The sequence below is a fragment of the Dipodomys merriami genome, unplaced genomic scaffold (genome assembly GCF_024711535.1).
Source record: "Dipodomys merriami isolate MVZ:Mamm:240054 unplaced genomic scaffold, mDipMer1.0.p SCAF_17, whole genome shotgun sequence".
Lineage (NCBI taxonomy): Eukaryota > Metazoa > Chordata > Mammalia > Rodentia > Heteromyidae > Dipodomys > Dipodomys merriami.
Genome location: NW_027203048.1, coordinates 9743986 through 9757618, shown reverse-complemented (window position 1 = coordinate 9757618; position 13633 = coordinate 9743986). Strand labels below are relative to the sequence as shown.

The following is a 13633-nucleotide window of genomic DNA, read 5'->3' as shown; positions in this document are numbered from 1 at the left end:
TCCATGGCTGATGCTATACCATGGAGTTTTGCAGACTTTTCTGTTCAGGCTGGCTTTGAACCACGATTCAGGTCTCAACCTTCTGAGTAGCTAGGCTTACAGGCATGAGCTACTTAGCACCCAGCAGTGCTCATGCTCTTGATCCTGTTACAGGACCTCACCTCCTACTCCACCCTACCCCGCCTCTGTATCTGGTTACCTCTGTGGCTGAGATACTGAGGCAGGCAGGGAGGGTGGAGCACTGGAGAAGGGATTTTTGGACAGCAAAGGCCCCATGGAACCACAGAGCAGGCTCCCTGCCCACTGCTGATGTTTGGCTTCAGATCCTGTGGAGTCTACACAGCACAGGGCCCCAAGGAGCTTTTCTCACAGCTTCTGGTTGTTCTGTTGGCTGGCTGGGCTACGAGCTGCTATCTGTCCTAGAGAAGGATTCAAGGTCTCACGCCCGGAGCTGCCACCAGATTGAGGACAGCTGGCTGCAAGGCTGGGACACTTCCTGCCCCTGGGGCCTAGACAACCACTCCTCTGAGCCTGGCTGGGGAGGTTAGTTTGGAAATGGGGGATAAAACCTTAGGAATCTGAACCAGAGCAATTCGGACCTCAAGAAGGACAAACAGCCAGCCGGAAGCAGCTGGTTTGGGGAAAGAGATTTATTTGCTCAGCGGCTGTGCAGGATGAGATACGGCAGGACAAAGGGCACCAGCAGTCATTCCCATCTTCCCAGGAAGCAGGGCTGGGGGAGTCAGGCTGGATGGAGGAGGGAAGCAACAGCAGGCCGTGCGGTCAGCCTCCAAGGGAGAGGAGCTGATGGCCCGGCCACACAGCTCTCACACAATGCCATCGAACCCCTGTAGGCCACACTTCGTGCCAGCCACCCGGCAGCCAAACCTGAGTGAGTCTTCCATGCTGTTCCCTGGAGAGGGGACAAGCGGCTGGGTCAGCGTGCTGTGCCAGACAGGGCCTGGCCCCAGTCCCCAGAGGACCCCATGGCACTCACCCTTTGAGAGGCTGAAGATCACAGAGGCATTGAAGGTGTCTCCAGCCCCCAAAGTGTCCACTACCCGAGGTGGTGGGAAGGCATCTGAGTGGAGCAGCTGGCCGTCAGGGCCCAGGGCATCGGCACCCTCCTCGGCCCAGGCACAGATGAGTGTGGCCCTGTAAGAGGTCCACTTAGCTGAGAGCACACCGTTCCCCCACACAGCGGGGATGACCCTTGAAGGAGAGGCTCACCTCCCCCCATGGCCTCTAGGGCCCCTTCATGGCTTCCTTACTCACCCCTTCTTCACACGACTATACAAGCCTCTCAGGGCTTCCTCGGCTGACTTGAACCCCAGGTGTTTAGCTATGTCTTTGCTGACAAACACCTGTGGGGAATGGAAGAGAGGCTGGCAGCCACCTCAACGCTCACCACCACCAACCTGGGGTTGCCCCCTCCCCCCTCCCCGTGAAATAACACAGCCCCCCTACAATATAGCTACATAAATCCCCACATGGCATCTCTCTGTCTCACAGGAGCACAATTTTATGTTTGCTTAGAACACACCCTTGTGAATAGGAACCCCAAAGTCCTGGTCCATTCGTTCTAGCATCACAGAACTGAAAAACCAGAGTGGATCTGGAGCGCCATCTTGTGATAAAATCTATCCCTGCCCAGTTTAATAGTGCTAGTTCTCAAGAGTGAGCATTATTTGCTTTTGTTTCCCACACACAAATATGTACCACCCCCCCCAAAAAAAAACAGGTTTCTCTAGAACTCTCAACACTAGCTGTACATTAGAGTCTCCAGAGATAGCTATGGTAAGAAATAAAGAAAACCTGGCTTCTACCCTTACCAGTTAAATAACAAAGAAACAAAAAATGAGAGTAGCTGAGAGCTGCTAGTCAGGAGACTGAGATCTGAGTATTGATATTCAAAGCCAGTGTGAGCAAGAAAGTCTGAGAGACTCTTACTTTCAATTGACCAGCAAAAATCCAGAAGTGCCTGTAATCCTAGCTACTCAAGAGGCTGAGATCTGAGGATCCCAGTTCAAAGCCAACCCCAGGCAGGAAAATCCATGATACTCTTATCTCTAATAAACCACCAGAAAACCAGAAGTGGTACTGTGGCTCAAGTGGTAGAGTGCTAGCCTTGAGCTGAAGAGGTGAGGGACAGTGCCCAGGCCCAGAGTTCAAGCCCCATAACCAAAAATAAATAAACAAATCCAGAAGTAGAGCTGTGGCTCGAGTGGTAGACTGTCTTAAGTATAAAAACTAAGAGACAGTACCCAACCCCTGAGTTCAAGCCTCATTTCCCCTGGGGGCATGGAGGATGAGAGGGAGAGAAAAGAGAGAGAGGGAGGGAGGGAGGAGAGAGAGAGAGAGAGAGAGAGAGAGAGAGAGAGAGAGAGAGAGAGAGAGAGAGAGAGAGAGAGAGAGAGAGAGAGAGAGAGGAGAGAATGAGATTGACTCAGGCATCCATACTTTTAAATTATGTACCAAGGCCCAAGACTAAGATTCAATTCCATTTCCCCCAGTCCTGCCCATTACGTGCAAGTCTCCTTCCTGCCCTCCCCTCACTCCTAGTGGCTACCACCTGCACTCCAGAGATCAAAGTGTCTTGGAACCTCAGAGAACAGCTTGATCTCCATACTTGGCAGAGGAAGTCTGGGAAGGCTCAGAGGGAAGGTGCTATGGCTCTCTGAACACTTACCCAGGAGCTGCCATTTGGAGCTGATAGGTATGCAAGACCCCCGCCCTCCCAGCCCCGCTAAGAGCTACATTAGCTGAGTGTGGCAAGGGGCAGCTGTGGTGTACTCACCACCTCTCCATAGCCAAATAGCTGGAACAGTTCCTCCCGGGGCTTCTCTATCTCCACAGACACCCGAATCTTCTGCTCTGGAGGCTGCCTGGCATTGTGCTGTTCTATCCGATGTAGCATCTTCACCTGTTCTGATGCATTCCGGCCCTGGGGCAGGATAGGGCTAGCTCAGGAAGTGCTTGGTTCATAGAGCTCATTCTGGGTGAGGAGGTAGAGGGGTTGGAGGGGCTGGACTGGAACCCCATCTTCAGCTACAAAACTTTAGGGCTGTCACTGGACCTTGGAGACCTTATTCACCAGCTTTGCCATTTGACCAGCGAGGCAATTACAAAATAAAACAATATGAATGCAATGGTGCATGCCTGTAATCCCAGCACTGAGGCAGAATGATCAAGAGTTCAAGGCCAGCCTGAGCTATATATCCAGAAAGAGAATATTCCTCTGTACCCCTCTCCCTTCTACTACCTTCCATTTTTCCTTTCGGAGCCTCGTGCTTGTTAACCAGGTGCTCTGCCACTTGAGCTACAAACTCCAATGTTCTGCTTTTAGGTTATTTTATAGATAGGGGTTTTGTGGTGACTATAATCCTCCTTCTGACCTATTTACCTCCCAAGTAGCTAGATGACAGGGACATGCTACTACCCTGGGCTTGTTTTGTTGAGATGGAGTCTAAGTAACTTTTTTGCCCAGTCTGGCCTCACACTACAATCTCCATCTTCCAGATAGCTGTGATTACAGGCTTCTGTAACCTCACCATGTTGAGCCATCACGGCCAACCTCTTTTCTGGCTTTTTGAGATAGTGTTACTATATAGCCCAGGGCAGACTCCAACTGACAATCCTCTTGCCTCAGCCTCATGAGTACTGGGATTACAGGATATTGCTGTCACATCGAATGAGAGAGAGACTTTCTGAAGGATCTACAGTAATTTGAGTGACAGTGCTAGGATTGGAACTTCAGATTTCTAGGTTTCCTCTCATCCAGACTCCAAGACTTCTTCCAAGAGAGTGATGGCTCTCATTTCCTTTATTAGGGAGCGAAGTCAGCCTGTCTGGGCCCCCACCAACACAGGTAGAACAGAGCTTGCCTCAATGTGGATCCATTTGAACCGGGTCAGATCAACCTTCTCGAAGTCCTTAGCAGACACATCTGGCAGGTTCCTAAGCCGCAAGAGGTAAGGGGCAGAGAAGGCGCATGGTGAGCTCCGCTACATTAGGTTTTCAAACTGGCTGCGGAAGACCCTGGACCTAGTAGTGCTGCCAGCAGCATGGCAGGAAGCTGAGAAGCATAGGGTTCTCAGGATAAACTCTAGGATGAATTCTGTCCCAGCTGGCTGATGTGTCTCCTTTTGAGTTGCTGGAGGCTAGCTCTCCGGCCTAGGAGACCACAATATCCCAGAATGCTCAAGTGCCGGGGACTACACTTCCCAGAATCCCTCTTGCTGGCAGCATACAGCTCCCAGCATGCAGTGCCTCAGTGAAGTACAAGACCCAAGCCAGGTGCTCGTTCTAGTCCCACTTACTTTTGGTACCCCAGCATTGTGAGCTTGCCTGTGACAACAAGAACACCCTATCCTGAGTTTGGCAGCTCCCTGAGGACAAAGTTGTCACTTGAAGAAGAGTTTGTGTCTAGCTGGTCTAGGGGTGGAAGCCCAAGAAATGGTCTGTCCCCCAAACTCCTTGGCCAGAGCCCTATCACAGCTGGAGTCTTCCCTCCAGGTTCTGTTCCCAGCTGTGTGACTGTGGTCTTTCTGAGGCTGATGACCCACTGGTACCCAGGGCCCAGAGCTGTTGCCTTGCAGGCCTGCTGCAGTTGGAGGTATGTGTGTGAAGACGCCTGGAGTGAGGCTAATGGAAACATTTTCCCTCCGAATTCCACTCCCATGCTGTGAATGCCCGTGCGATGTCCTTGATCAGGTGCTGCAGATTGTTACTTAATAGGCAATAAACTGTCCAATGATAGACTGAAGGTCACTGCTAGCATATATGTGTGATTGCATGTGTGTTGGGATAGAACCTAGCATCATAAAACCTTTCCTGGAATGACTTCTCCTCTCCCCCAGAATCCTGGGGCAGCTGGCCTCCAGCCCTCCCAGCCCTAACCCAGGATTTGTCATGTACAAGGTTCTCAGAAAACTGGACCTCTTAATCTGAAGAGTGGCAAGCTCATACTTGGGTCTCTCATGACATCTGGTGGTCCTGATTTTCCAACTCATTGTTCCCCTTCCTCCTCCTTCAGCAAGGACTGAAAATCCTGTGTGGCACATTTGGTTTGGTTGGGTTTTGCCAGTCCTGGGACTTGAGCTTAGGGCCTGTGCATTGGCCCTGAGCTGCTTTTACTTAAAGCTAGCTCTCTACCACTTGAGCCACAGTGCCATTTCCATTTTTTTCTGTGTATGTGGTACTGAGGAATTGAACCCAGGGCTTCATGCATACAAGCACTCTACCACTAAGCCACATTCCTAGCCTGTGTGGCATGTTTGGTGTGTGGTGTGTTTGGTTTCATCTTGGCGGGACCTTTGGAGCATCATCCCTTTTGAACACTTCGATCTCAGCTCCTTGGTGCCATGCTGCAGGCTGGCAACCGTGACACTGACCTTAGAAAACCCAGTGAATCCATTAGCCCTTCAGGGACTCATAGGGGTCAATTTACATCTCCTACCCTCTGTCTTGGGAATAGATTCTCCAACTCCAAGCTGCCCATTGGCTAATTACAGAGGAATCACATCAACAATTACGTTCTGTACAGACTTGCCTTCCCATCCTTGGTGTTGGCCAAAGCCAAATGACCATGCAGAGAAGAGCCCGCCCCTCCCACCCCACTTCTCCTCTCATTGGAAGCAATTAAAAAATCACCAAACAGCTTGGCATGGGGGCAATTTCTGGCATATAGAAGCCATGGGGTGGCGGGGGGGGGGGGCAGTGGGATGGCCACCGTGGTGGGAGCTGATTGGTGGGTTGTGGCAGGGTGAGGCCAGGTGCCTTACGTGTCGTAGAGCAAAATGGTACGAGAACCATTGGAGGTGTTGACGATGCAGCAAGAGCAAGGGGTGTCCCCTCTGCTCTGCCAGGCCACGTGAGACACATCCACGCCCCGCCGTTTGAAGTCAGCCACCAAGAAGCTTCGGGTGGAGCCCGAGCCAAGGAGAGGGCAAGGAGATACAAGTTAGAGCCTACACACGGCCTGGATCTTCCCCAGGCATGGGGAGAAGGTGCTGGAACACATGGGCCTCTGGGAGAAGAAGAGTCCTGTCCTGGGAGTTGAGCGACGGCGCTAGCAGCTTGCAGAGAGCAGACAGATGCACAAACCTGTAGGCATGCAGGATGGTGCGGCTACCACTGGCTTCGCTGATGATCACTGTGGAAGTGGGAATGGAGCCTGTAGTTTGATAGACAGCGTAGCGTAGATCCACGGAATAGCGGCGGAAGTCATCCAGGACAAAACTGCCAGGGTGGAGCAACCCAGGGGAAGGGCAGTTCGGCAAACATTTGAGGGAGCTGGGAGCTAGATGGCAGGGACACTAGAGACCTTGAAAGGTAATGGAGCAAGCAGAGTAGAGGCTGGGCGAATCCTAGTCTTGCCACAGGTTGTGTTGTACTTAGGGTCAGGAGGAGCATTTCCAGGGTCTGGAACTAGGGTGCAGAGCTAGGATTTGGAAGGGGTGTTTGTTATTGTTTATTTGTGGTACTAGGTTTTGAACTCAGGGCCTTACACTTGTTAGGCTGGCCTTGCTTTTTGCTGGTTATCTTAGAGGTAGAATCTAGTGAACTTTTCTGCCTGGGTTGGCCAGAACCAAGATCCTATAGATCTCAGCCTCCTCAGTAGCTAGGCTTAAAGGCATGCCCAGCTTGGAAAAGACATTCTTTTAGGTCCTGACTCCAAGTCGGGCTGGAAAGAATTTACTCTTTTTTTTTTTGGTCCGGTCGTGGGGTCTGAACTCTGGGCCTGGGCGCTGTCCCTCAGCTCTTCAGCTCAAGGCTAGCGCTCTACCACTTGAGCCACAGCACCACTTCTGGCTTTTTTCTTTTTGCTTATGTGGTGCTGAGGAATCAAACCCAGGGCCTCATGCATGCAAGGCAAGCGCTCTATCACTGAGCCACCTTCCCAGCCCAGAATTCATTCTTGTTCAGAAAGCTAGACCTGGGTAAATTCGAAGTCTAGAACTTCTATGTTGTTTGAAACAAGTAGGTGTGGGCATTCATGCCAAGCCCAAGCAGAATTAATAATTACCAAGGTGATACTTTGTTCCCCTCCCAGCTTCCCTCTGCATGTTCATGCCCATGGCACTGTCCTCTCTGGAGTCCCTTTTAGTTCTACTGTGATTCCTTACTCTACATCTCTTTCAGGATGCCCAGCCAGGAAGTGGTGCAGTCCTAGTGGGCCTGCTCACTGTCCTGTCCTCCCAAAGCCAGGCTAAGGCTGATGAGCAATGAGCTGGCTTCAGCAGCTGAGGTCTCTCTGTATGGACCCAGTCCATAGTGATTTCCCCCAAAGACAGACTCTAAGGATGTCCCTTCAGAAAGACTGAGCCAGCAGAAATAGGCCAGCCCCAGACATCCCTATAAGCATAGGAACTGGCAACTAGCCCAGCAGCCCAGCACCATCCTGGCATATCTCATTACGACTCCATTTTCAGCAGCACCAAAGCTGAACAAGACAAGGTTGCAGGCACCAAAGCCTCTAACTCGAGTCCTTCAAAAGGTAGTTCCCCTCCCCAAGTATCTGAGATTTGGTTTTGTTGGCCAAATAACATTTGTACCCACAGTGTCTAGCATGGTAGGTGCTCATTAAATATTTGCAAACACACAGGAATTCTGAATGGCCTACCTACCAACATGATGGCTACGAAAAGGAGAATCTGCCACCCTAAGCTGCAAGCCTGCCTCCAGCCAGGAGGAAAGAGACCATTCAAGAGAGCATGTGTCTCCAAGTCCCTCTGTCCCACCTCCAGGGCAGGCTTTCTGCCCCTATTTGTCTTGTGCCAGTTCATCAAAGCATGGAATCTGGCTGTGGCTCAGGCTGGGCTCTGGCAGCAACCCCCTCAAACCAAGGTTCAAAGGGCTGAGTGTCACAAGCCAGTAACCTGGCCATCTGCCCCGGAGCCCACAAGAGGGCAAAGTGTGGGCCTCACCTCCTGATAAGTGCTGCTGAGTTGGCAGAGCCAAGGGTTAAAGGGCCCTTGAGTCCCTGAAGCAGCGAACATGGAGAAAGCACGTGGGGCACTTTTGGATTGTAGCATCCACAGCGAGCTAGGAGGCGTGAGTTCTGGACCCAGCTTTGGCACGTGGCTTCTGGGTGTCCTGAGCAGGGATGTTCTGTTGCTCCTCTAATGAGCAATGACATGAACACTAGCCCTGCCCCTCCACTGGAAAATGAACCAGGCCTCTGCCCTGGGACTGTGGAGGGTGAATATCCCTGAGGAAGTATGAGTATAGCATGTTCCTAACTGCCTTCTGCCTGAAGTACAGCCAGGATAAAGGACGTGAGAAAGGAAAAGGCAAGTCCGTCGCAGGGCCTGTAGGAAGCAAAGGAAGGAAGGAGGTAGGGATGCCTAAGCAGCTCTATGGCAAGCTATGGAAAAGAAACCGTCAGAGCAGCAGTAACTCCTGAACAGTGAGGGCCCAGGAGTCTCGCTCTCCACTGAATCCCCTCCTATCTATTTCTTCTTCTTCTTCTTTTTCTTCTTCTTTTTCTGATCATGGGGCTTGCACTCACGGCCTGGGTGCTGTCCCTGAGCTTTTTTGCTCAAGGCTAGCACTCTACCAAAAGTTCATCTTCCAGTTTCCTGATGGTTCATTGGGGATAAAAGTCTCATGGACTTTCTTACCCTCAAGTCCCAATCCTCAGATCTGAGCCTTCTGAGTAGCTAGGATGATGGGCCTGAGCCACAAGCGCTGGCTCCTCCCACCCATTTCTGATGGTTCACCAACCATTCACTTCTTTGCCCTGGCCCACTCAAGGTACAGACATTCTGCTCTCTACACCCTGTGATTGACTTCCCCCAGTGGGCAATCCCCCTGGACTCACTCAGCAACATGGTCACGGGCCAGTGAGCCCATGAAGGCACAGGGGGCTCCAAGCAGGGAGAGGACGGTGCAGGAGTTGGATGCATTGCCTCCACGTTGCCATCTCTGGGACAGGCACCTGCAAAGCACAAGGTAGATTCCTGCAGCCCTACCGGGCTGCTCCCAAGTGAGGTAGAGCAGACACCAGGCCCCTTAGTGGGCCATAGAACGCAAGAGCCAGGGGACATCCCAGGTAAACACCTAGATACCGGCTCATTCTCTGCATGAAGCAGCTGAGGATCAGCCAAGGGAGGGGCTTGGCTGCCAGCTAGGTCTCTCTCTCACACACACATACCCTGGATGCTTTATTCAGGCTCATGGCAGGGATTCTTTTGGCTGTTCCAAGAGAATCAGGAAACCATATGCTGGGGTCCACCACATTTTGAAGGCTCTACCAACTGGGCTATCTCCTCTCCAGTACAATGACAGCCACTCTCAGAAGGCTGTTACCTTCAGTCTCCTTCTCCCTGACCTGGTCGACTCAAAGAGTTCAAAGACTAAGTGTCACTCCCCAAAGGGGACATGTTTACTACCTGCTCCTGTCTCAGGAAAGCCTACTTCAATATTAACTGCAGAGCCGCAAAACAACATGAGCAAGCAGGAGAGCAAACCCAGTGCAGTGATCATTTAAAAAGTGTGTGGAGCTGGGCGCCAGTGGCTCACGCCTGTAACCCTAGCTACTCAGGAGGCTGAGATCTGAGAATCCGTTTAAAGCCAGCCCAGGCAGGAAAGTCCCTGAGACTCTTATCTCCAATAAACCACCAGAAAACCAGAAGTGGTGCTGTGGCTCAAGTCTCAAGTAGTAGAGTGCTCACCTGGTGCTGAAGAACTCAGTGACAGCACCCAGGCCCAGAGTTCAAGCCCCACAACTGACCAAAAAAAAAAAAAAAAAAAAAAGTATGTGGAGGGCTGGGATGTAGTTCAGGGGCAAAGTACCTGCCTAGCATGCTTACGGCCCAGGGTTCCATCTTCAAGATCTAATGTGTGACCTGGGTGCTTGAGTAGTAGAGCAATAGCCTTAGGCTGAAAAGCTGAGGGATAGTGCCCAGGCCCAGAGTTCAGGTACCACGAATGACAAAAAAAAAATAAAAAATAAAAAATAAACCAGCTTAAGACAGCTCCCAATGACTGAGTTCAAACCCCAAGACTGGCATACACACACACACACAGAGGAAAGTATTTGGGAATGACTTTTACAATGTTAAAAATTCAAAAGAGTGGGATGCTGGTGGTTCACATCTGTAATCCTAGCTACTCAGGAGGTTAAGATCTGAGATGGAAGCCAGCCCAGGGAAGGAAAATCTGTGAGACTCTTATCTACAATCACAGAAAAAGACACAAGTGGCAATGTGGCTTACGTGGTAGGGCATTAGCCTTGAGCAAAAAGGAGCTCAAGGACAGCACCCAAGCCCAGAGTTCAAGCCCCAGGACCAGAACAACAACAACTCAGGCACCTACACACTTTGGTGAGTTCTCATTTATGCTTAAGCAAGGCAAACAGTGTAGGTGGCTATTTCCATGTGCCAGCTCCAACAGAAGTAGTAGTAGTAATAGTAGTAAATGGTAATAGTAGCACCTTACAATAAGAAACAAGTGCCAAAGAGTCATCAAGAGAAATAACCAAAGCCAAGCTTGAGACTACATGCTTGCAGTCTCAACAACTTCAGAGGCAGAAGCAGGAGGATTGCAAGTTTGAAGCCAGCCTAGACTACTTAGCAAAACTCTGTCTCAAAAAATAAAACAACAAAAGAGAATTCAAACTAGAAAATTTAGGCCAAGCCATATTTGCATAAAATTCAACCCTGGAGTTCCCTTCAGTTTAGGGGAAAGGAGAGCACTGGGGAAAAGGATGCGTTTTTGTAGGGGATCAAAGATCTGTCAAGTGTCTTAGGATTTTGTTTTTTCTGCACAACAGAGCCTAGAGGAATGGGACCTGCTCAAGATCATATTAATGACACAACTGACATCAAAGATGAGTTTTCCAAAGCCATTGCTATTAATCCTGTATTTTTTTTTTTTTTTTTTTGCCAGACTTAGGGCTTGAACTCTGGGCCTAGGCACTGTCCGTGAGCTTCTTTTGCTCAAGGCTAGCACTCTACCATTTGCGCCACAGCACTACTTCCAGCTTTTTTTTGTGTACGTGGTACTGAGGAATCAAACCCAGGGCTCCATGAGTGCTAGGCATGCACTCTACCACTAAACCACATTCCCAACCCTCCTGTAATTTTTTTTAGTACATTTTAATTGTATAGAGTGAAGGGTTTCGTGGTGACATTGCTATACATGCATGTAATATAGTTTGATCAAATTCACCCCCTTTACCACTCTTTCTTGTTCTTTGATGAAAAGCACTTAGTTAGGCCTAACACCCTAGCCTACCTGCCTTCCTTCCTTCCTACTTTTTTTTCTTTCTTTCTTCTTTCTCTTTCTTCCTTCCTTCCTTCCTTTCTTTTTTTGTGCCAGTACTTGGGTTTGAACTCAGTACCTGGGTGCTGTCCCTTAGCTTTATTGATCAAGACTGGTACTCTACTAGTTGAGCCACACCTCCACTTGCAGCTTTTTGCTGGTTAATTAGAGATAAGAGTCTTACCAATTTTTCTCCCTGGACTATCTTTGAAGTAAGATCCTCAATCTCAACCTCCTGAGTAGCTAGGATTACAAATGTGAGCCACTGGACCCCTGTACTATGATGTTTCTAAAGATGAGACATTTCACTGAGGAACACTTCAAAGGCACACACACACTTCCTTTGCAGAAGTGCTCAGAGAGTACAGATGTTTTCTGAAGGCTTCTACTGGGCAGGGACTCCAGGAGACAGGGGCCACTCCTCAGGGGAATGGCTGAGTTCCAAGATCTGAGGTCCCTGGGACAGGCAGGGCTGATCTCAGAGCTGGTTCCACCTTGATAAGTAATTAGACATACACAGCAGCACACCCTGTACCCCTTCCCGCTGTCCCTGGACCCCTGGCAAACAAAGCAGCTCAAAGGGTAAACTCTATAAGACAGGCAGCAACAAAGGGACAGGAAGGATGAGACCACAGAGGGCTGGAGCATTAGATTCTGAGCTAGGAAAGCTGTAAGAGCTGTCTGTCTTGCCACTTGTTAAAGAGATGGCCTGGTCAATTTTCTCTAAATTTTCAGCTATAAAATGGGCTTGATTGATGCTTTTCTGTTCCTGGAGAAAGTGTGAGATAATGCATGGGCGGCAGGGGGGGGGGCACTAATGTGGACCCAAAGCAGGAAGAGCTCACAAGCCTCCATTCCAATTAGCTTCAGGGCTGTGAGCCCTATAGAGTCTCTCACCAGAGTTCACCTTGAGCTGTCATGAGTTCTCACCTGAGAACTGATGGCCAAGGAGCAACTCTCTGCTTGGAGTATCCCATCTTATGAAAGCCTTCATGGCACAGCAGCAGCAATAATGGAGAGTCCTCGTCAAAAGTACAGATAAAAACCATCAAAGAGTCGAGCACTGGTGACTCACACCTGTAATCCTAGCTACTCGGGAGGCTGAGATCTGAGGATCACAGTTCAAAGCCAACCCAGGCAGGAAAATCTATGAGACTCTTAACTCCAATAAGCCACTAGAAAACTGGAAGTGATGCTGTGGCTCAAGTGGTAGAGTGCAGCCTTGAGCTGAAGAGCTCAGGGACAGTGCCCAGGCCGAGTTCAAGCCCCATAACCGACAAAAAAAAAAAAAAAAAAAACCATCAAAGAGCTCAACTACTGCTGGACAACTAGGAAGGGGGTTCTTCTATGTCAGTCACCTATCTTTGTAAAAAGGACTTCTGGTAGACTGTGTTTGGGATTTAGTATAAAAAAATAGCTTGTTTTGGCTCATGAGCCAGTTTATTCCTAATCTGGAGAATCCCCAGGTTTGCATGTAGTTCTAGTGAGCCCTGAAATACAGGCCACTCAAGTATCATCCGTTTGACTGTTCAACAGTCTCATTACTTATAACTACATTATAAACTACCTTGCATCCTTTTTTGTTTTTAATTTTAGCAATGGGTGGAATACACATGTGGTAAAATAAATCAGAAATAATTGTTTCTGACAGAGGCTTGGATTTATTTTCCTTAATTTTCTTACCAACTGTAAACCCTTGGACAAATCACGTTATACTGCAGTCACTCCTTGTGTTTCAGTAAGTGGGGGCGGGGGGGGGGTGGGAGTCCTGATGGTCCCACACTGTCCCAGGATTGAGATGGGAAGTGGCTAACACTGCTGACCAAAGCTTGGGCCTTGAGCCCAGCACAGTGGCTCATGCCTGTGATCCCCCCACGTGGGAGGTTGAGGCAGGAGGATACACAGTTCAAGGCCAGTGTGGCTACACAGCAAGGTGCTCTCCCTCTCTGCCTGCCTGCCTGCATGCATGCATGCCCCCTCCCCCTCTCCTGGATGTTATTAAAAGCCTCCACTCTTGTCTCGGGCTGAGTCCCCAGGCTTTCCTGGCACAGAGCACCGGCAGGCTGGCCTTGCTGTCTCACTGTGGAGATCGCAGCCCTGCAGTCTTGGATGCAGGTTGCAATGGGCCCCTGGGGTCTCCGAGGGGCCTGGGCGCCCCTACCTGCGGTCCGTGTCCTCCTCTGGGTACTTGTCTACCACATTAATGACGTCCAGCACCACCAGCCCCACGCACAGGATCTGCTTCTCTTCCATGAGGCTGCTCGCCGCTGGGCTGACCGGGGCCTGCTGGGCTCTGCCTCCTGTAAGCCGGCCGGGTCCCCGCTCCCCAGACTCCTCCCCAGGCTCCTCCCGGGAGGCGTGCCGA

At 50.3% G+C, this 13633-nt stretch overlaps 1 protein-coding gene across 4 annotated transcripts; it reads right to left on the bottom strand.

Moving 5' to 3' along the window:
* Positions 1-635: 635 nt before the first annotated feature.
* Positions 636-13594, bottom strand: Khk (ketohexokinase). Of its 4 annotated transcripts, XM_070025212.1 has the most exons (9): positions 13430-13594; positions 8825-8941; positions 6106-6240; positions 5784-5918; positions 3885-3957; positions 2798-2944; positions 1276-1364; positions 998-1155; positions 636-913 (listed from the first exon to the last, which is right to left on the bottom strand). In XM_070025212.1, exons 1-9 carry the CDS (start codon positions 13519-13521, stop codon positions 828-830), a joined length of 1032 nt encoding a protein of 343 aa, XP_069881313.1. In that variant the 5' UTR covers positions 13522-13594; the 3' UTR covers positions 636-827. The 4 variants fall into 4 exon arrangements, with proteins under 4 accessions (XP_069881313.1, XP_069881311.1, XP_069881310.1 ...); XM_070025210.1 differs by lacking the exon at positions 5784-5918 and having other exon boundaries at positions 13430-13592; XM_070025209.1 differs by lacking the exon at positions 6106-6240 and having other exon boundaries at positions 13430-13589.
* Between the last annotated feature and the right edge of the window lie 39 nt (positions 13595-13633).

What these genes read in the sequence shown, in the direction of transcription:
- Khk (XM_070025212.1), bottom strand. Translation starts at nt 13,521, where the DNA reads ATGGAAGAGAAGCAGATCCTGTGCGTGGGGCTGGTGGTGCTGGACGTC. An exon ending in TATAGTCGTGTGAAGAAGGG is followed by an intron (nt 1,156 to 1,275) that starts GTGAGTAAGGAA and finishes GACCTCTTACAG; the next exon opens with GGCCACACTCATCTGTGCCT. An exon ending in GATCTTCAGCCTCTCAAAGG is followed by an intron (nt 914 to 997) that starts GTGAGTGCCATG and finishes TCCCCTCTCCAG; the next exon opens with GGAACAGCATGGAAGACTCA.